At 42.1% G+C, this 21369-nt stretch overlaps 1 protein-coding gene across 3 annotated transcripts in view; it reads right to left on the minus strand.

Moving 5' to 3' along the window:
• Positions 1 to 21369, minus strand: part of KANSL1L (KAT8 regulatory NSL complex subunit 1 like) — a 406715-nt gene that overhangs the window by 156170 nt on the left and 229176 nt on the right. For all 3 annotated transcript variants that reach the window (XM_053698780.1, XM_053698779.1, XM_053698781.1), the window contains exons 7-8: positions 7877 to 8024; positions 7679 to 7777 (exon numbers count right to left, since the gene is read on the minus strand). In XM_053698780.1, the coding sequence (XP_053554755.1) occupies positions 7679 to 7777; positions 7877 to 8024 (247 nt within the window). The remainder of the gene's footprint in view (positions 1 to 7678; positions 7778 to 7876; positions 8025 to 21369) is intronic.

Raw genomic sequence — 21369 nt, forward strand, 5'->3', positions numbered from 1 at the left:
CATGCATTTAGAAGCTTTGTTAATCTGTCTTCTGTCAGATAAATCTTCATTTCTACAGAATCTATAAGAGTCCCCAAGAATGGAACTCTTGTGAGAGGAAAGAGAGAACTCTTCTTTTCGTTCACTTTCCATCCGTGCGACCTTAGAAATGCCAGAACTAACTCTGTATGAGACTTGGCAGTTTGAAAGCTTGAAGCTTGTATCAGAATGTCGTCTAGGTACGGAGCTACCGAAATTCCTCGCGGTCTTAGTACCGCCAGAAGGGCACCCAGAACCTTTGTAAAGATTCTTGGAGCCGTAGCCAATCCGAATGGAAGGGCTACAAACTGGTAATGCCTGTTTAAGAAGGCAAACCTTAGATACCGGTAATGATCTTTGTGAATCGGTATGTGAAGGTAAGCATCCTTTAAATCCACTGTGGTCATGTACTGACCCTCTTGGATCATGGGTAAGATTGTCCGAATAGTTTCCATTTTGAACGATGGAACTCTTAGGAATTTGTTTAGGATCTTTAAATCCAAGATTGGCCTGAAAGTTCCCTCTTTTTTGGGAACCACAAACAGGTTTGAGTAAAACCCTTGTCCTTGTTCCGACCGCGGAAACCGGATGGATCACTCCCATTAATAATAGATCTTGTACACAGCGTAGAAACGCGTCTTTCTTTATTTGGTTTGTTGACAACCTTGACAGATGAAATCTCCCTCTTGGGGGAGAGGATTTGAAGTCTAGAAGGTATCCCTGAGATATGATCTCTAGCGCCCAGGGATCCTGGACATCTCTTGCCCAAGCCTGGGCGAAGAGAGAGAGTCTGCCCCCCACTAGATCCGGTCCCGGATCGGGGGCCCTCGGTTCATGCTGTCTTTGGGACAGCAGCAGGTTTACTGGCCTGCTTGCCCTTGTTCCAGGACTGATTAGGCTTCCAGCCTTGTCTGTAACGAGCAACAGCTCCTCCCTGTTTTGGTGCAGTGGAAGTTGGCGCTGCTCCTGCTTTGAAATTCCGAAAGGGACGAAAATTAGACTGTCTAGCCTTAGCTTTGGCTTTGTCTTGAGGTAGAGCGTGGCCCTTACCTCCTGTAATGTCAGCAATAATTTCTTTCAAACCGGGCCCAAATAAAGTTTGCCCCTTGAAAGGTATACTAAGTAATTTGGACTTAGAAGTTACATCAGCCGACCAGGATTTTAGCCACAGCGCTCTGCGTGCCTGAATGGCGAATCCTGAATTCTTAGCCGTAAGTTTGGTTAAATGTACTACGGCCTCCGAAATGAATGAATTAGCTAGTTTAAGGACTCTAAGCCTGTCCGTAATGTCGTCCAGCGTAGCTGAACTAAGGTTCTCTTCCAGAGACTCAATCCAAAATGCTGCCGCAGCCGTGATCGGCGCGATGCATGCAAGGGGTTGTAATATAAAACCTTGTTGAATAAACATTTTCTTAAGGTAACCCTCTAATTTTTTATCCATAGGATCTGAAAAAGCACAGCTATCCTCCACCGGGATAGTGGTACGCTTAGCTAAAGTAGAAACTGCTCCCTCCACCTTAGGGACCGTTTGCCATAAGTCCCGTGTGGTGGCGTCTATTGGAAACATCTTTCTAAATATTGGAGGGGGTGAGAACGGCACACCGGGTCTATCCCACTCCTTAGTAACAATTTCAGTTAATCTCTTAGGTATAGGAAAAACGTCAGTACTCGCCGGTACCGCAAAGTATTTATCCAACCTACACATTTTCTCTGGTATTGCAACAGCGTTACAATCGTTGAGAGCTGCTAAGACCTCCCCTAGTAATACACGGAGGTTTTCCAATTTAAATTTAAAATTTGAAATATCTGAATCCAATCTGTTTGGATCAGAACCGTCACCTACAGAATGAAGCTCTCCGTCCTCATGCTCTGCAAGCTGTGACGCAGTATCAGACATGACCCTAGAATTATCAGCGCACTCTGTTCTCACCCCAGAGTGATCACGCTTGCCTCTTAGTTCTGGTAATTTAGCCAAAACTTCAGTCATAACAGTAGCCATATCTTGTAATGTTATCTGTAATGGCTGCCCAGATGTACTAGGCGCCATAATATCACGCACCTCCCGGGCGGGAGATGCAGGTACTGACACGTGAGGCGAGTTAGTCGGCATAACTCTCCCCTCGCTGTTTGGTGAAATTTGTTCAATTTGTACAGATTGGCTTTTATTTAAGGTAGCATCAATACAGTTAGTACATAAATTTCTATTGGGCTCCACCTTGGCATTGGAACAAATGACACAGGTATCTTCCTCTGAATCAGACATGTTGAACACACTAGCAATAAACATGCAACTCGGTTACAATTTTATTTAATAAAAACGTACTGTGCCTCAAGAAGCACTAAACGATTAAATGACAGTTGAAATAATGAACTGAAAAACAGTTATAGCATCACTCTTAACAAACAACACAACTTTTTAGCAAAGGTTTGTTCCCATTAGTAAAAATAACACTAATTAAATTTTAAACAACGTTTTAAATCACAGTCACTATATAAGTCTCACAGCTCTGCTGAGAGAATCTACCTCCCTTCAAAGAAGTTTGAAGACCCCTGAGTTCTGTTAGAGATGAACCGGATCATGCAGAAAAACTGACTGGAAATTTTTGATGCGTAGCAAAGAGCGCCAAAAACGGCCCCTCCCTCTCACACACAGCAGTGAGAGAGAAACGAAACTGTCATAATTAACACAAGCAAACTGCCAAGTGGAAAATAATGCCCAAATACTTATTCACTCAGTACCTCATTAATGCAAACGATTCTACATTCCAGCAAAAACGTTTAACATGAAAAATACCTAATAAAAGGTTTAATGTACTTTTACAGAGTAATTCCGGTGAAATACCATCCCCAGAATACTAAAGTGTAGAGTATACATACATGTTCATTATAACGGTATGGCAGGATTTTTTCATCAATTCCATTCAGAAAATAACAACTGCGACATACCTCAATGCAGATTCAACTGCCCGCTGTCCCCTGATCTGAAGCTTTTACCTCCCTCAGATGGCCGAGAAACAGCAATATGATCTTAACTACTCCGGTTAAAATCATAAGAAAAACTCTGGTAGATTCTTCTTCAAACTCTGCCAGAGAGGTAATAACACGCTCCGGTGCTATTGTAAAATAACAAACTTTTGATTGAAGTTCTAAAAACTAAGTATAATCACCATAGTCCTCTCACACCTCCTATCTAGTCTTTGGGTGCAAGAGAATGACTGGAGGTGACGTAGAGGGGAGGAGCTATATAGCAACTCTGTTGGGTGAATCCTCTTGCACTTCCTGTAGGGGAGCAGATAATATCCCAGAAGTAATGATGACCCGTGGACTGATCACACATAACAGAAGAAACAGCCTATTTTCTGGATACTCAGGTCAACACCAGTAATTTATTAAATCAAATTCAGAATTGAACCCATTTGGAACCCTAGTGTTTAACCTGTGTATCCAGAAAATTTCTCTCTTTGAAAGGAGAGCATCCCTATCCCCTCCTCTATTGTCAGTGTGTACTACTTCTGCAATAGTCCATGAGAGGGATAAGGGATCTTGATTATGTTTGTCTTTGAAATGACTGACTAATGCTGTTGTTAATTTCCCTTGTTTAATGTCGTTTATATGCTCCCTAATCCTGGTCCTGACTTGGCGGGTCGTTAGGCCTGTATATTGGATATTGCATAAGTCGCAGTTAAGTATATAAATTGCATATGAGGATCTGCAATTAAAAAGTGCCCTATGTACACAGGCCTAACCTTCCCTCTGTCATTTAATACTTAATATTTAGTAGTTTATGACATCTCCAGCTTGGTTTTAAACTCTATATGTTGGCTAGAAATACCAACTATATATTTATCTCCCTAGTAATTTGCCGTCCTTTATAACCCATACACTCACTTATACATATAGAGTTTAAAACCAAGCTGGAGATGTCATAAACTACTAAATATTAAGTATTAAATGACAGAGGGAAGGTTAGGCCTGTGTACATAGAGCCCTTTTTAATTGCAGATCCTCATATGCAATTTATATACTTAACTGCGACTTATGCAATATCCAATATACAGGCCTAACGACCCGCCAAGTCAGGACCAGGATTAGGGAGCATATAAACGACATTAAACAAGGGAAATTAACAACAGCATTAGTCAGTCATTTCAAAGACAAACATAATCAAGATCCCTTATCCCTCTCATGGACTATTGCAGAAGTAGTACACACTGACAATAGAGGAGGGGATAGGGATGCTCTCCTTTCAAAGAGAGAAATTTTCTGGATACACAGGTTAAACACTAGGGTTCCAAATGGGTTCAATTCTGAATTTGATTTAATAAATTACTGGTGTTGACCTGAGTATCCAGAAAATAGGCTGTTTATTCTATCTGCTTATTATATGAATATATGATAAGTAAATTAAATAGGTCTAACCTTCCCTCTGTCATTTAATACTTAATATTTAGTAGTTTATGACATCTCCAGCTTGGTTTTAAACTCTATATGTATAAGTGAGTGTATGGGTTATAAAGGACGGCAAATTACTAGGGAGATAAATATATAATTGGTATTTCTAGCCAACATCCTGCAATTTAGGTGAGTTTTACACCAAGATATGTCATTAAGCCATACATATTGCATATATACCCACATGCACATGTTAGATAACCAGGCTGTTAATATGGGAGATGAGCACTAGGACCAGGAAGTGTTAAGCTTTTAGTTAAACTTTGAGTGATTTGGTATCTAAGTAGAGCAGGCAAGATACAGGAGCGATCACATGATTTGTAAAGTGGAGGTGTGTCTGTCACATGGTACATTTTTTAACCAATGATTTAATGTTACAAGGTTAAAATATAAGTTTGGTAGAGATACCCTTCAGCTACGACTACGGCAATAGCCGAAACGCGTCAGGGTACATGTAGTACCGCCATCCACTTTGTTGCCTGAAGGGTTTGAAAGTTGTTAACCCATTTATTTCCATGTAATTTTATTGCCCAATAAAGGATCGCATAATTGTTCATGCTGGTGCCTGCTGCTTCATTATTTGATTGCTCTTTATACAGTAGCCCACTTAGGATTTTTGGAGATCATTCACCTGGGAGCCTTATGGTTATGTGTACTGGGCCACTGAAATAGTCCAGTTTGTGTCATCTGCACCACTGGGTGCGCTACTAATTGTGAGTACCCTTATACCTGGGATTACTCATACAGGGTTAAGAATACCATACTGCTCTGCACTAGGAGTTGCACTTCTTTTCTCCTAAAAATAGATTCATGAATCCTGCATCGATTCTAGAAGGAGCTGCCCATCTTTGTGCACAGTTTGCTGGGACACTGAAAAGTTCTGACTGCATTCCTAGGCATTATCTTTGCCTTTTCATATTGTGAGTATATTTCTTGAAATTGTACCTTATTTTACCACCAACTGGCTACACTAGGAGGCGCCCTTTCTCTTCTTTATATCTTGCTCTCCTATCTGCGAACCTTTAAAGACCGATGGGACTACACTCACATATCCTGAATAGGGTGAATAATGGCCCTCAATATGTCTTTCCTACCTAAAATGACTTACCTTTTTAGATGCCTCCCAATTAATAATCCCTAGACATTTACTCCATTAGTTCCAAAGCGAGTTTACCAAATATATTTGGCAGCATAAATTCCCAAGAGTTGTGCATAAAATCTTGCAAAATCCCATACACTGGGGCGGTCTATCTTCACCCTCTATAGCTTGTTCTTATGAGGGGGTCATGCTTACATATGTGTCACAGTTGGGAGTAGTAAAATCACCTAGTAAATGGAAAGTTATTTAACAAGCATCCCTCCCCCACCACATCCACTTACCAGACGTAATTTGGACCCCCCACATTGCAGAACTCTAGATATCACCAACCCAATAATCCAGGAATGTCTTGCGATGTGGGATAAAATTAGACATTACCCCCATATAGCCCCGCACCCTTCACCGATCACCTCCCTTGCAGACCTACTCACAGGCCTCCCAGAGTCTCATGTCCATAAGTGGACACAACTAGGGGTACAAACTGTCTCAGACCTTTGGTCACCCCCGAAACTCTTTTTCGAACAATAGATGAGATTAAAGATGGCACTCCAGTATCTGAAAATATGATCTTTGAATACACCAGATTGAAAAGCTTCCTTGTTAGCTTCAAACCCGAGCTGTCTTGCCCTTGCACACTTTGGGAAACCATTTGGAGCAAGAGTAACAGACTGTGTAGGCCCCTATCCCTGCACTATTCTCGTATAGGAAATATAAATCACGAAGATAAACCATCTCACTTACAAAAATGGGAAACCTATCTGAACATAGCCGTCCCCTCGCAAATGTGGCATCGTACTTTAACTCTGACTAAAAAAGCCATAAATTGTGTTATATTGTTCAAGACTTATTACAAATTGCTTACACACTGATATTACACCCCTTCAAGACTAGCCAAAATGTACAGTACTACTTCCCCCCATGTGTTGGCATAATTGCGGACACATTGGGGACTCCATGCACATTTGGTGGGAGTGCCCCAAACTTAGACCCTTATGGAATACCTGCTTCCAAACACTGTCCAGAATGGGTATAAATTCACCCAGAACCCCTGCTATCGCCCTCCTCCATATCGGGACTTATACTCTCCCTATGCATCTCCCTCTTTATCATGGTCAAAGCAGCCATAGCCAAATCCTGGAAAAAAGTATCACCTCCAAGCTGGCCCATGATCCTCAATTATATGGCATACATCTATACAATGGAAAAAAGCATTTTCTACTCATTAAACAAATCAGACCTTTTTGAACTCATTTGGGCAGACTGGGGAACAAGATTTGATATCACATGGGTACCTAATGTCACGGCTACAGACTGACAACGCCTTTTAAATACTGGTCTTTCCCCTCTCTACCCTATCCCATCCCTCTCCTATCCCACTTCCCCTCAACAGATCAGACCTCATTGATGTTATAATGAATGTGAATAACAAATGCCTCACTTAAAACTAACTACTAAGTATTTATGTTTTGGGACCTACGTGTCCCTCTCTTCATTTCCTGACTTATTGTATCAGATGACGATTTTATTTAAATAATAATAATAAAAAAAAAGTATAGTTTTGCTTATTTTTAAAAGACATTGTGCTGATTTTCAGACTCCTAACCAAGCCCCAAAGTTTTATATGTATACTGATGTATACATACTTTAAATTGATTCTGTTTGTATAATGGGTCTCAGCCCCATTCAGTGGGTATCCTAGCCTAATATCCATCCAACAGTGCTAAATTGGGAGCTTCAAAGTAAGTTTTTAAAAGGTTTTATACTGGATATTTATATCCGTATACGTGCATATTATTCTTTACAGTAGTGTCTATTACATGTAGTTAAATGACAATTGGTGTATACTGTCCCTTTAAACTGAATAGCAAAATAACGACAGTGCCTGCACATGCCAGGTCCACACTGCCTTGCAATTCCTGGGACTAGTATCTCTTTACAATGGGGTGAGAATACTTAGGAATTCTTTTTTGCATAGTAATGTTCAGTGTTATTTTCTAGTCAGCTTTTTACAGCTATGCTGCATCACTTTCAAGTGCTTCAGCATTTGGGCATCATATCCTTTTAATTCAATTGCTTGGATTACAAACCAAGAAACTTATGCAAAAATACCTTTTGTGGGAGACTTGCCTACTTCCCCTTTAAGTGTAGGACAGTCTACAGCATCTCTGTTCTTCAGCAATGCGTCAAGGTGAATATGAAGCGGGAGACCTAAAACATAAGAGAATATACATATTGAAATAGAAAACATTAAGATAATATTTACATAAACCTATTTCTCATGGAACATATCACCAGTTGGGTGCTTACCAGACGGCAAGGACAATACAGGATGAAAGTAATGGTCTATGTGGCAGATTTTGTTGCTCATTAGGCAGGGTCTCTGCAACTTGTCATTACTGGTCCTAGAAGAGTTGTGATTTGTCTTATGAGGTGACTCATCATATGAGAACAGAGCCTGTAGCAACATAACCACAAATAGACAGACTGTTAAGATAGAGAGGAATGGTTGATAAACATTTGAATTATGAAGTTTGCTGAGTGTTCAGATTGTCTTGACTGGTGTAGGTTACACTTTGCATGGCCCTGTCTGCCATCTAAGATGTGTGAGTGAGCCCTCAGCACCATATAGATCACATGTATAATGGATTTTGGATTGGAATGGAACAATTCACACAAAAGAACAGTCAACTCCAGGTTGCTATAGTAAACAATTAAACAAAAATGTGACAGAAGCAAGAATGAAAATGTTGATAAATCCATTGAACAAAAACAAACCTTTTTTCTTTGTTGTGACTTTTTCAGTAAACTGGTTATCAGATCTTTAGTAACAGGTATTGTTATTTTTACATTTATATACCATGTAATGTTTGGATCAAATTATATTGTTGTCTTTACATCAAATACATACATACACACGCATATACATTTTTTGCTTACCTGATAATTTTTTTTTATTTCCGTGCATGGAGAGTCCACAACTTCATACCAATTACTAGTGGGATATTCAACTCCTGGTCAACAGGAGGAGGCAAAGAGCACCCCAGCAAAGCTGTTAAGTGTAACCCATCTTACCTATAATCCCTATTCATTCAGCCGAAGGAAAATGGATAAAGAAGAAACACAAGGGTGAAAAAAAGTGCCTGAGGTTTACTAAAAAAAACTGCCGAATTATTAAAGAGAGGGTGGGGTCGTGGACTCTCCATGCCATAGGAGAGAAAACAAAAAAAAAAAACAACAAAAAAAGAGTACTCAGCCGAGGCAAAAGTATCAAATTTGTAGAATTTGGAAAAAGTATGCAGAGCGGACTATGTAGCCGCCTTGCAAATCTGTTCCACAGAAGCTTCATTTTTTAAAGCCCAAGAAGAGGAGACAGCCCTAGTGGAGTGAGCCATAATTCTCTCAAGAGGCTGCTGTCCAGCTGTCAAATAAGCAAAAAGAATCAAACTTCTTAACCAGAGATACAGAGTAGTAGAAGTGGCCTTCTGACCCTTACGCTTCCAGAGATAACAACAAACAGGGCAGAAGATTGCCGGAAATCTTTAGTAGCTTGTAAGTAAAATTTTAGAGCGCACACAACATCCAAGTTATGCAAAAGACGTTCCTTCTTTTTGTCCTAATCCTTCTTCTCAAAAGGAACAACAATTTCCTGATTAAAGGGACAGTCAAGTGTAAATTAAACTTTCATTATTCAGATAGGACTTTTAATTTTAATTGACTTTCCAATTTACTTTTATCATCAAATTTGCTTCTTTCTCTTGGTATTCTTAGTTTAAACTTAACATAGGTATGCTAATTTCTAAGCCTTTGAGGGCTGCCTCTTATCACATGCTTTTTAAATCTCTTTTCAACACAAAGAGACAGAAAGTACACATGGGCCATATAGATAACACTGTTCAGGCACAGAAAGTTATTTAAGATCTAGCACAATACAATGCTAAATTTAAGACAATAGATAATAAACAGTCACAGTCATGTGATCAGGGGGCTGGAAGAAGGTTCCTAGATACAAGGTAATCACAAAGGTAAAAAGAACATTAATATAACATTGTTGGTTATGCAAAACTGGGGAATGAGTAATAAAGGGATTATCTATCTTTGAAAACCATAACAATTCTATGGTTGACTGTCCCTTTAATGTTTCAATCCGACACCACCTTAGGGAGAAAACCCAATTTAGTACGAAGGACCGCCTTATCTGCATGAAAAGCAGAAGAAATAGCAAGGAAAAACAAAACCTTCCAAGATAACAATTTTATATCAACAACATGCATCGGCTCAAACTGAGCCTTGCTGCAAAACATAAGGAACTAGATTAAAGCTCCAGGGAGGAGCAACAGATTTAAACACAGGCCTGATTCTAACAAGGGCCTGTACAAAAACTTGAACATCTGGGCAAGAGCATCTATCAGAAAGGCCTGAGGATCTCTTGACCTTGAACCGTACTTTGGAACATTGGCGTTTTGGCGGGACGGCATCAGATCCAATTCTGGAACCCCCCACTTGAGGGTTATCTGAGAGAACACTTCCGGATAGAGAGCCCACTCCCCGGGATGAAAGGTTTGTTTGCTCAGAAAATCTGCCTCCCAATTGTCTTCTCCTGGAATGTGGATGGCAGAAAGGAGACAGTCGTGAACTTCCGCCCACTGCAGAATGCGAGACACCTCCTTCATGGCCAAGGAACTCTGAGTCCCTCCCTGGTGGTTGATGTAAGCCACTGAGGTGATGTTGTCCGACTGGAATCCGATAAACCAGACTAAAGATAATTGACTCTTCCCGAGACCCCAGGTCCTGAGCCTTCAGAGAACCCCAAACAGCTCCCCAGCCTGACGTCCGTAGTCACAATCACCCAGGAAGGTGTCAGGAAGCAAGTGCCCCGAGACAGATGTTCCTGTGAAATCCACCACGAGAGAGAGTTTCTTGTTAGGGAATCCAGAATTATCTTCTCTAATAAATCTAAATGGTCTCCGTTCCATTGATGGAGAATGCAAAGCTGCAGCGGTCGCAGATGGAACCGAGGAAAAGGAATGATGTCCATGGAAGCCACCATCAGACCAATCACCTCCATGCATTGAGCCACTGATGAACAAAAGGCAGACTGGAGGGAAAGGCAGGAAGCAAGAATGGATTTTCATGGACAGGGAATCTATGATTGTTCCTAGGAAACACACCTTTGTAGAAAAGAACTCTTTTCCAGATTCAATTTCCACCCGTGGGAACGTAGAAAAGACAACATCTCTGTATGAGATTTTGCTAGATGAAAAGATGACACCTGAACCAAGATGTCGTCTAGATAAGGTGCCACAGCAATTCCCTGGGACCTGATCACTGCCAATAAGGCTCCCAGCAGTGTTAATTTCGTCGACTAAAACTAGACTAAAATGACAATAAAACTAAAAAAATTCAGATGACTAAAATACAACTAAAACTAAAATGTCATTTTAGTCAAAACGTCTATGACTAAAACTACATCAAAATTACATTTTAGTCAAAAGACTGAGGCCAAATTATCAAATGTCTGTCGGACCTGATCCAACAGTACGTATCAGGTCCGACAGACATCACTGAATGCGGAGAGCAATACGCTCTCCATATTCAGCATTGCACCAGCAGCTCACAAGAGCTGCTGGTGCAAGGCCGCCCCCTGCAGACTCGCGGCCAATGGGCCGCCAGAAGGGGGGTGTCAATCAACCCAATCATACTCGATCGGGTTGAATTGTGGCGATTCCTGTCCGCCTGCTCAGAGCAGGCGGACAGGGTTATGGAGCAGCGGTCTTTAGACCGCTGCTTCATAACTGCTGTTTCTGGCGAGTCTGAAGACTCGCCAGAAACACAGGCCCACAAGCTCCATACGGAGCTTGATAAATGGGCCTCTATGACTAACACAAAATCAAAATTTGCTGTCAAAATTAAAACTTTATGCAAGGTGTTATAATAATCCATATCTAACAACTGCTCTTTTGTTTTTAAAAAAAAAAAAAAAAAAACAAGGCTTTTTACGAAACTTACAGTTAAATCTGTTAAATCTGTATTGCATGTTCGAACCTTAATACCATAAAAAAAAAACAGAATAGAAAGGTACAGTCGCACAAGCTTTTTGAATCTTTATTGCATTAAAAAAAAAAAAAAAAGCAGGTTAATAAATCTTTACTTCGGGAGTACATAATGAGTTTGGACGTTCTAGAGCAGTGTTAATTTAGTTGCCGAAAATGTTTTGAATCTGTGAATAATCAATTAATTCTTCTAATAGAAATAAGAATAATCCACTAGCTGCAGAAACTTTTTGTTGTGTTGAGTTACTTGATACTTGTTTTAATTATTAACAGAGAAATGTTAAAGTTTTTATATTGGGTAATATGTGCAATGGCGTTACAGCCAATACAGTTTGTTTTTTTTATATTTTAAAGTTGCACTTCTGTTTTTTCATGAAACTTGGTTTTATTTAATTTTTTAAGTTTAATAAAGATGTTACATATCACAAAGGCTAAATCTGTCTCTGTATTGCATGTTTAAACCTTAATACCATAAATAATAACAGGTGTTATGTTTACTCCTGAAGTATATAAAGAGTTTGGAAATTATAGAGAAATGCTTAAAAATTGCATTACACTTTAACTAAACCCCTTAGATTTTAGTCGACTAAAATCTACTGGAGATTTAGTCGAGTAAAACTAGACTAAAACAATTCAAATGACTAAAACTAAAATGGTATTTTAGTCAAAAGACTAAAACTAAGACTAAATTGAAATTTGCCGTCAAAATTAACACTGGCTCCCAGAACCTTTGTTAATATTCTGGGAGCTGTGGCAAGACCAAACAGAAGGGCAATAAACTGTAAATGCTTGTCCAGAAAAGTAAACCTTAGAAACTTGTAATGATACCTGTGAATGGGGACGTGTAAATATGCGTCCTTCAGGTCTATGGTCGCCATGAATTGACCTTCGTGGACCAATGGAAGAATGGAACGAATAGTTTCCATCATGAAGGACGGAACCCTGAGGAATTTGATTAGACACTTTAGATCTAGGATGGGAAGAAAAAGTCCCTCCTTTTTGGGAACCACAAATAGATTTGAAAAGAATCCTAGACCTTGTTCCTTTAGAGCAGAGCTTTCCAAACTTTATGTTGGTGACACACTTTTTAGACCTACATAATTTTACGACACAGTAATTCACTTGTACTAGCAAACAGGTTAAACTAACTTGTTTCAAGAGATACGGACACATACATAAAATTATATAATAACGAAATGTATTTACAAATAACAGTAAGTATGTGCAAGAATGGAAAAAACATAATTTATGCTTACCTGATAAATTTATTTCTCTTGTAGTGTATCCAGTCCACGGATCATCCATTACTTGTGGGATATTCTCCTTCCCAACAGGAAGTTGCAAGAGGATCACCGACAGCAGAGCTGCTATATAGCTCCTCCCCTCACTGCCATATCCAGTCATTCGACCGAAACAAGCCGAGAAAAGGAGAAACCATAGGGTGCAGTGGTGACTGTAGTTTAATTAAAATTTAGACCTGCCTGAAAAGGACAGGGTGGGGTGTGGACTGGATACACTACAAGAGAAATAAATTTATCAGGTAAGCATAAATTATGTTTTCTCTTGTTAAGTGTATCCAGTCCACGGATCATACATTACTTGTGGGATACCAATACCAAAGCTAAAGTACACGGATGATGGGAGGGACAAGGCAGGAACTTAAACGGAAGGAACCACTGCCTGTAGAACCTTTCTCCCAAAAACAGCCTCCGAAGAAGCAAAAGTATCAAATTTGTAAAATTTTAAAAAAGTATGAAGGGAAGACCAAGTTGCAGCCTTGCAAATCTGTTCAACAGAGGCCTCATTTTTAAAGGCCCAGGTGGAAGCCACAGCTCTAGTAGAATGAGCTGTAATTCTTTCAGGAGGCTGCTGTCCAGCAGTCTCATAGGCTAAACGGATTATACTCCAAAGCCAAAAAGAAAGAGAGGTTGCCAAGGCCTTCTGACCTCTCCTCTGTCCAGAGTAAACAACAAACAGGTTAGATGTTTGGCGAAAATCTTTAGTAGCCTGTAAGTAAAACTTCAAGGCACGGACTACGTCTAGATTATGCAAAAGACTTTCCTTCTTTGAAGAAGGATTAGGACATAATGATGGAACAACAATCTCTTGATTGATATTCTTGTTAGAAACCACCTTGGGTAAAAACCCAGGTTTTGTACGCAGAACAACTTTATCTGAATGAAAGATCAGATAAGGAGAATCACAATGTAAGGCAGATAACTCCGAGACTCTTCGAGCCGAGGAAATAGCCATCAGAAAAAGAACTTTCCATGAAAGAAGTTTGATATCAATAGAATGAAGGGGTTGAAACGGAACCCCTTGAAGAACTTTAAGAACCAAGTTTAAGCTCCATGGACGAGCAACAGGTTCAAACACAGGCTTAATTCTAACTAAAGCCTGACAAAATGCCTGAACTTCTGGAACTTCTGCTAGAAGCTTGTGTAAAAGAATAGACAGAGCAGAAATCTGTCCCTTTAAAGACCTAGCTGAGAATCCTTTGTCCAAACCCTCTTGGAGGAAGGACAAAATACTAGGAATCCTAACCCTACTCCATGAGTAATTCTTGGATTCACACCAATGAAGATATTTACGCCATACCTTGTGGTAAATTTTCCTGGTGACAGGCTTTCGTGCCTGTATTAAGGTATCAATTACTGACTCTGAGAAGCCACGCTTTGATAGGATCAAGCATTCAATCTCCATGCAGTCAGTCTCAGAGAAAGTAGATTCGGATGATTGAAAGGACCTTGTATTAGAAGGTCTTGTCTCAGAGGCAGAGTCCATGGTGGAAAGGATGACATGTCCACTAGGTCTGCATACCAGGTCCTGCGTGGCCATGCAGGCGCTATCAATATCACCGATGCTCTTTCCTGTTTGATTTTGGCAATCAGACGAGGGAGCAGAGGAAACGGTGGAAACACATAAGCCAGGTTGAAGAACCAAGGCGCTGCTAGAGCATCTATCAGTGCCGCTTCTGGGTCCCTGGACCTGGATCCGTAACAAGGAAGCTTGGAGTTCTGGCGAGACGCCATGAGATCCAATTCTGGTTTGCCACAACGGAGAACCAATTGAGCAAACACCTCCGGATGGAGTTCCCATTTCCCCGGATGAAAAGTCTGACGACTTAGAAAATCCGCCTCCCAGTTCTCTACACCTGGGATATGGATCGCTGACAGGTGGCAAGAGTGAGTCTCAGCCCAGCGAATTATCTTGGAGACTTCTGACATCGCTAGGGAACTCCTGGTTCCCCCTTGATGGTTGATGTAAGCCACAGTAGTGATGTTGTCCGACTGAAATCTGATGAACCTCAGTGTTGCTAGCTGAGGCCAAGCCAGAAGAGCATTGAATATTGCTCTTAACTACAGAATATTTATTGGGAGGAGTTTCTCCTCCTGAGTCCATGAACCCTGAGCCTTCAGGGAGTTCCAGACTGCACCCCAACCTAGAAGGCTGGCATCTGTTACAATTGTCGAATCTGGTCTGCGAAAGGTCATACCCTTGGACAGATGGGCCCGAGATAACCACCAGAGAAGAGAATCTCTGGTTTCCTGATCCAGATTTAGTAGAGGGGACAAATCTGTGTAATCCCCATTCCACTGACTGAGCATGCATAATTGCAGCGGTCTGAGATGCAGGCGTGCGAATGGCACTATGTCCATTGCCGCTACCATTAAGCCGATTACTTCCATGCACTGAGCCACCGTGGGGCGCGGAATGGAGTGAAGAACACGGCAAGCATTTAGAAGTTTTGATAACCTGGACTCCGCCAGGTAAATTTTCATTTCTACAGAATCTATTAGAGTCCCTAGGAAGGAAACCCTCGTGAGAGGAGATAGAGAACTCTTTTCTTCGTTCACTTTCCACCCATGCGACCTCAGGAATGCCAGAACTATCTCTGTATGAGATTTGGCAATTTGAAAGCTTGACGCCTGTATCAGGATGTCGTCCAGGTAAGGAGCCACCGCTATGCCTCGCAGTCTTAGGACCGCCAGAAGTGAGCCCAGAACCTTTGTAAAAATTCTTGGGGCTGTAGCCAACCCGAATGGAAGAGCTACAAATTGGTAATGCCAGTCTAGAAAGGCAAACCTCAGGAACTGATGATGATTCTTGTGAATCGGAATGTGAAGGTAGGCATCCTTTAAGTCCACTGTGGTCATGTACTGACCCTCTTGGATCATGGGTAAAATGGTTCGAATAGTTTCCATCTTGAATGACGGAACCTAGAGGAATTTGTTTAGAATCTTTAAATCCAAAATTGGTCTGAAGGTTCCCTCTTTTTTGGGAACCACAAACAGATTTGAATAAAACCCCTGTCCTTGTTCCGTCCGCGGAACTGGATGGATCACTCCCATTACAAGGAGATCTTGTACGTAGCTTAGGAATGCCTCTTTCTTTATCTGGTTTGCAGATAATCTTGAAAGGTGAAATCTCCCTTGTGGAGGAGAAGCTTTGAAGTCCAGAAGATATCCCTGAGATATGATCTCCAACGCCCAGGGATCCTGAACATCTCTTGCCCACGCCTGGGCGAAGAGAGAGAGTCTGCCCCCTACTAGATCCGTTGTCGGATAGGGGGCCGCTCCGTCATGCTGTCTTAGAGGCAGCAGCAGGCTTTCTGGCCTGCTTGCCCTTGTTCCAGGACTGGTTAGGTTTCCAGGCCTGCTTGGATTGAGCAAAAGTTCCCTCTTGTTTTGAAGCAGAGGAAGTTGATGCTGCACCTGCCTTGAAATTTCAAAAGGCACGAAAATTAGACTGTTTGGCCTTTGATTTGGCCCTGTCCTGAAGAAGGGTATGACCCTTACCTCCAGTAATGTCAGCAATAATTTCTTTCAAACTAGGCCTGAATAAGGTCTGCCCCTTGAAAGGAATGTTGAGTAATTTAGACTTTGAAGTCACATCAGCTGACCAGGATTTGAGCCAAAGCGCCCTATGTGCCTGGATGGCGAATCCGGAATTCTTAGCCGTTAGTTTAGTCAAATGAACAATGGCATCAGAAACAAATGAGTTAGATAGCTTAAGAGTTCTAAGCTTGTCAACAATTTCAGTCAATGGAGCTGTATGGATGGCCTCTTCCAGGGCCTCAAACCAGAATGCCGCCGCAGCAGTGACAGGCGCAATGCATGCAAGAGGCTGTAAAATAAAACCTTGTTGAATAAACATTTTCTTAAGGTAACCCTCTAATTCTTTATCCATTGGATCTGAAAAAGCACAGCTGTCCTCAAACGGGATAGTGGTGCGCTTTGCTAAAGTAGAAACTGCTCCCTCCACCTTAGGGACAGTCTGCCATAAGTCCCGTGTAGTGGCATCTATTGGAAACATTTTTCTAAATATAGGAGGTGGGGAAAAGGGCACACCGGGCCTATCCCACTCCTTACTAATAATTTCTGTAAGCCTTTTAGGTATTGGAAAAACAGAATTTATGTTTACCTGATAAATTACTTTCTCCAACGGTGTGTCCGGTCCACGGCGTCATCCTTACTTGTGGGATATTCTCTTCCCCAACAGGAAATGGCAAAGAGCCCAGCAAAGCTGGTCACATGATCCCTCCTAGGCTCCGCCTACCCCAGTCATTCGACCGACGTTAAGGAGGAATATTTGCATAGGAGAAGCCATATGGTACCGTGGTGACTGTAGTTAAAGAAAATAAATTATCAGACCTGATTAAAAAACCAGGGCGGGCCGTGGACCGGACACACCGTTGGAGAAAGTAATTTATCAGGTAAACATAAATTCTGTTTTCTCCAACATAGGTGTGTCCGGTCCACGGCGTCATCCTTACTTGTGGGAACCAATACCAAAGCTTTAGGACACGGATGAAGGGAGGGAGCAAATCAGGTCACCTAAATGGAAGGCACCACGGCTTGCAAAACCTTTCTCCCAAAAATAGCCTCAGAAGAAGCAAAAGTATCAAACTTGTAAAATTTGGTAAAAGTGTGCAGTGAAGACCAAGTCGCTGCCCTACATATCTGATCAACAGAAGCCTCGTTCTTGAAGGCCCATGTGGAAGCCACAGCCCTAGTGGAATGAGCTGTGATTCTTTCGGGAGGCTGCCGTCCGGCAGTCTCGTAAGCCAATCTGATGATGCTTTTAATCCAAAAAGAGAGAGAGGTAGAAGTTGCTTTTTGACCTCTCCTTTTACCGGAAGAAACAACAAACAAGGAAGATGTTTGTCTAAAATCCTTTGTAGCATCTAAATAGAATTTTAGAGCGCGAACAACATCCAAATTGTGCAACAAACGTTCCTTCTTTGAAACTGGTTTCGGACACAGAGAAGGTACGATAATCTCCTGGTTAATGTTCTTGTTAGAAACAACTTTTGGAAGAAAACCAGGTTTAGTACGTAAAACCACCTTATCTGCATGGAACACCAGATAAGGAGGAGAACACTGCAGAGCAGATAATTCTGAAACTCTTCTGGCAGAAGAAATTGCAACTAAAAACAAAACTTTCCAAGATAATAATTTAATATCAACGGAATGCAAGGGTTCAAACGGAACCCCCTGAAGAACTGAAAGAACTAAATTGAGACTCCAAGGAGGAGTCAAAGGTTTGTAAACAGGCTTAATTCTAACCAGAGCCTGAACAAAGGCTTGAACATCTGGCACAGCAGCCAGTTTTTTGTGAAGTAACACCGACAAGGCAGAAATCTGTCCCTTCAGGGAACTTGCAGATAATCCTTTTTCCAATCCTTCTTGAAGGAAGGATAGAATCCTAGGAATCTTAACCTTGTCCCAAGGGAATCCTTTAGATTCACACCAACAGATATATTTTTTCCAAATTTTGTGGTAAATCTTTCTAGTTACAGGCTTTCTGGCCTGAACAAGAGTATCGATAACAGAATCTGAGAATCCTCGCTTCGATAAAATCAAGCGTTCAATCTCCAAGCAGTCAGCTGGAGTGAAACCAGATTCGGATGTTCGAACGGACCCTGAACAAGAAGGTCTCGTCTCAAAGGTAGCTTCCAAGGTGGAGCCGATGACATATTCACCAGATCTGCATACCAAGTCCTGCGTGGCCACGCAGGAGCTATCAAGATCACCGACGCCCTCTCCTGATTGATCCTGGCTACCAGCCTGGGGATGAGAGGAAATGGCGGGAACACATAAGCTAGTTTGAAGGTCCAAGGTGCTACTAGTGCATCCACTAGAGCCGCCTTGGGATCCCTGGATCTGGACCCGTAGCAAGGAACTTTGAAGTTCTGACGAGAGGCCATCAGATCCATGTCTGGAATGCCCCACAGCTGAGTGACTTGGGCAAAAATTTCCGGATGAAGTTCCCACTCCCCCGGATGCAATGTCTGACGACTCAGAAAATCCGCTTCCCAATTTTCCACTCCTGGGATGTGGATAGCAGACAGGTGGCAGGAGTGAGACTCCGCCCATAGAATGATTTTGGTCACTTCTTCCATCGCTAGGGAACTCCTTGTTCCCCCCTGATGGTTGATGTACGCAACAGTTGTCATGTTGTCTGATTGAAACCGTATGAACTTGGCCCTCGCTAGCTGAGGCCAAGCCTTGAGAGCATTGAATATCGCTCTCAGTTCCAGAATATTTATCGGTAGAAGAGACTCTTCCCGAGACCAAAGACCCTGAGCTTTCAGGGATCCCCAGACCGCGCCCCAGCCCATCAGACTGGCGTCGGTCGTGACAATGACCCACTCTGGTCTGCGGAATGTCATCCCTTGTGACAGGTTGTCCAGGGACAGCCACCAACGGAGTGAGTCTCTGGTCCTCTGATTTACTTGTATCTTCGGAGACAAGTCTGTATAGTCCCCATTCCACTGACTGAGCATGCACAGTTGTAATGGTCTTAGATGAATGCGCGCAAAAGGAACTATGTCCATTGCCGCTACCATCAACCCGATCACTTCCATGCACTGAGCTATGGAAGGAAGAGGAACGGAATGAAGTATTCGACAAGAGTCTAGAAGTTTTGTTTTTCTGGCCTCTGTTAGAAAAATCCTCATTTCTAAGGAGTCTATAATTGTTCCCAAGAAGGGAACCCTTGTTGACGGGGATAGAGAACTCTTTTCCACGTTCACTTTCCATCCGTGAGATCTGAGAAAGGCCAGGACGATGTCCGTGTGAGCCTTTGCTTGAGGAAGGGACGACGCTTGAATCAGAATGTCGTCCAAGTAAGGTACTACAGCAATGCCCCTTGGTCTTAGCACAGCTAGAAGGGACCCTAGTACCTTTGTGAAAATCCTTGGAGCAGTGGCTAATCCGAAAGGAAGCGCCACGAACTGGTAATGTTTGTCCAGGAATGCGAACCTTAGGAACCGATGATGTTCCTTGTGGATAGGAATATGTAGATACGCATCCTTTAAATCCACCGTGGTCATGAATTGACCTTCCTGGATGGAAGGAAGAATAGTTCGAATGGTTTCCATCTTGAACGATGGAACCTTGAGAAACTTGTTTAAGATCTTGAGATCTAAGATTGGTCTGAACGTTCCCTCTTTTTTGGGAACTATGAACAGATTGGAGTAGAACCCCATCCCTTGTTCTCTTAATGGAACAGGATGAATCACTCCCATTTTTAACAGGTCTTCTACACAATGTAAGAATGCCTGTCTTTTTATGTGGTCTGAAGACAACTGAGACCTGTGGAACCTCCCCCTTGGGGGAAGTCCCTTGAATTCCAGAAGATAACCTTGGGAGACTATTTCTAGCGCCCAAGGATCCAGAACATCTCTTGCCCAAGCCTGAGCGAAGAGAGAGAGTCTGCCCCCCACCAGATCCGGTCCCGGATCGGGGGCCAACATTTCATGCAGTCTTGGTAGCAGTGGCAGGTTTCTTGGCCTGCTTTCCCTTGTTCCAGCCTTGCATTGGTCTCCAAGCTGGCTTGGCTTGAGAAGTATTACCCTCTTGCTTAGAGGACGTAGCACCTTGGGCTGGTCCGTTTCTACGAAAGGGACGAAAATTAGGTTTATTTTTTGCCTTGAAAGGCCGATCCTGAGGAAGGGCGTGGCCCTTACCCCCAGTGATATCAGAGATAATCTCTTTCAAGTCAGGGCCAAACAGCGTTTTCCCCTTGAAAGGAATGTTAAGTAGCTTGTTCTTGGAAGACGCATCAGCCGACCAAGATTTCAACCAAAGCGCTCTGCGCGCCACAATAGCAAACCCAGAATTCTTAGCCGCTAACCTAGCCAATTGCAAAGTGGCGTCTAGGGTGAAAGAATTAGCCAATTTGAGAGCATTGATTCTGTCCATAATCTCCTCATAAGGAGGAGAATCACTATCGACCGCCTTTATCAGCTCATCGAACCAGAAACATGCGGCTGTAGCGACAGGGACAATGCATGAAATTGGTTGTAGAAGGTAACCCTGCTGAACAAACATCTTTTTAAGCAAACCTTCTAATTTTTTATCCATAGGATCTTTGAAAGCACAACTATCCTCTATGGGTATAGTGGTGCGTTTGTTTAAAGTGGAAACCGCTCCCTCGACCTTGGGGACTGTCTGCCATAAGTCCTTTCTGGGGTCGACCATAGGAAACAATTTTTTAAATATGGGGGGAGGGACGAAAGGAATACCGGGCCTTTCCCATTCTTTATTAACAATGTCCGCCACCCGCTTGGGTATAGGAAAAGCTTCTGGGAGCCCCGGCACCTCTAGGAACTTGTCCATTTTACATAGTTTCTCTGGGATGACCAACTTGTCACAATCATCCAGAGTGGATAATACCTCCTTAAGCAAAATGCGGAGATGTTCCAACTTAAATTTAAATGCAATCACATCAGGTTCAGCCTGT

This window comes from Bombina bombina, chromosome 1, assembly GCF_027579735.1.
Source record: "Bombina bombina isolate aBomBom1 chromosome 1, aBomBom1.pri, whole genome shotgun sequence".
Lineage (NCBI taxonomy): Eukaryota > Metazoa > Chordata > Amphibia > Anura > Bombinatoridae > Bombina > Bombina bombina.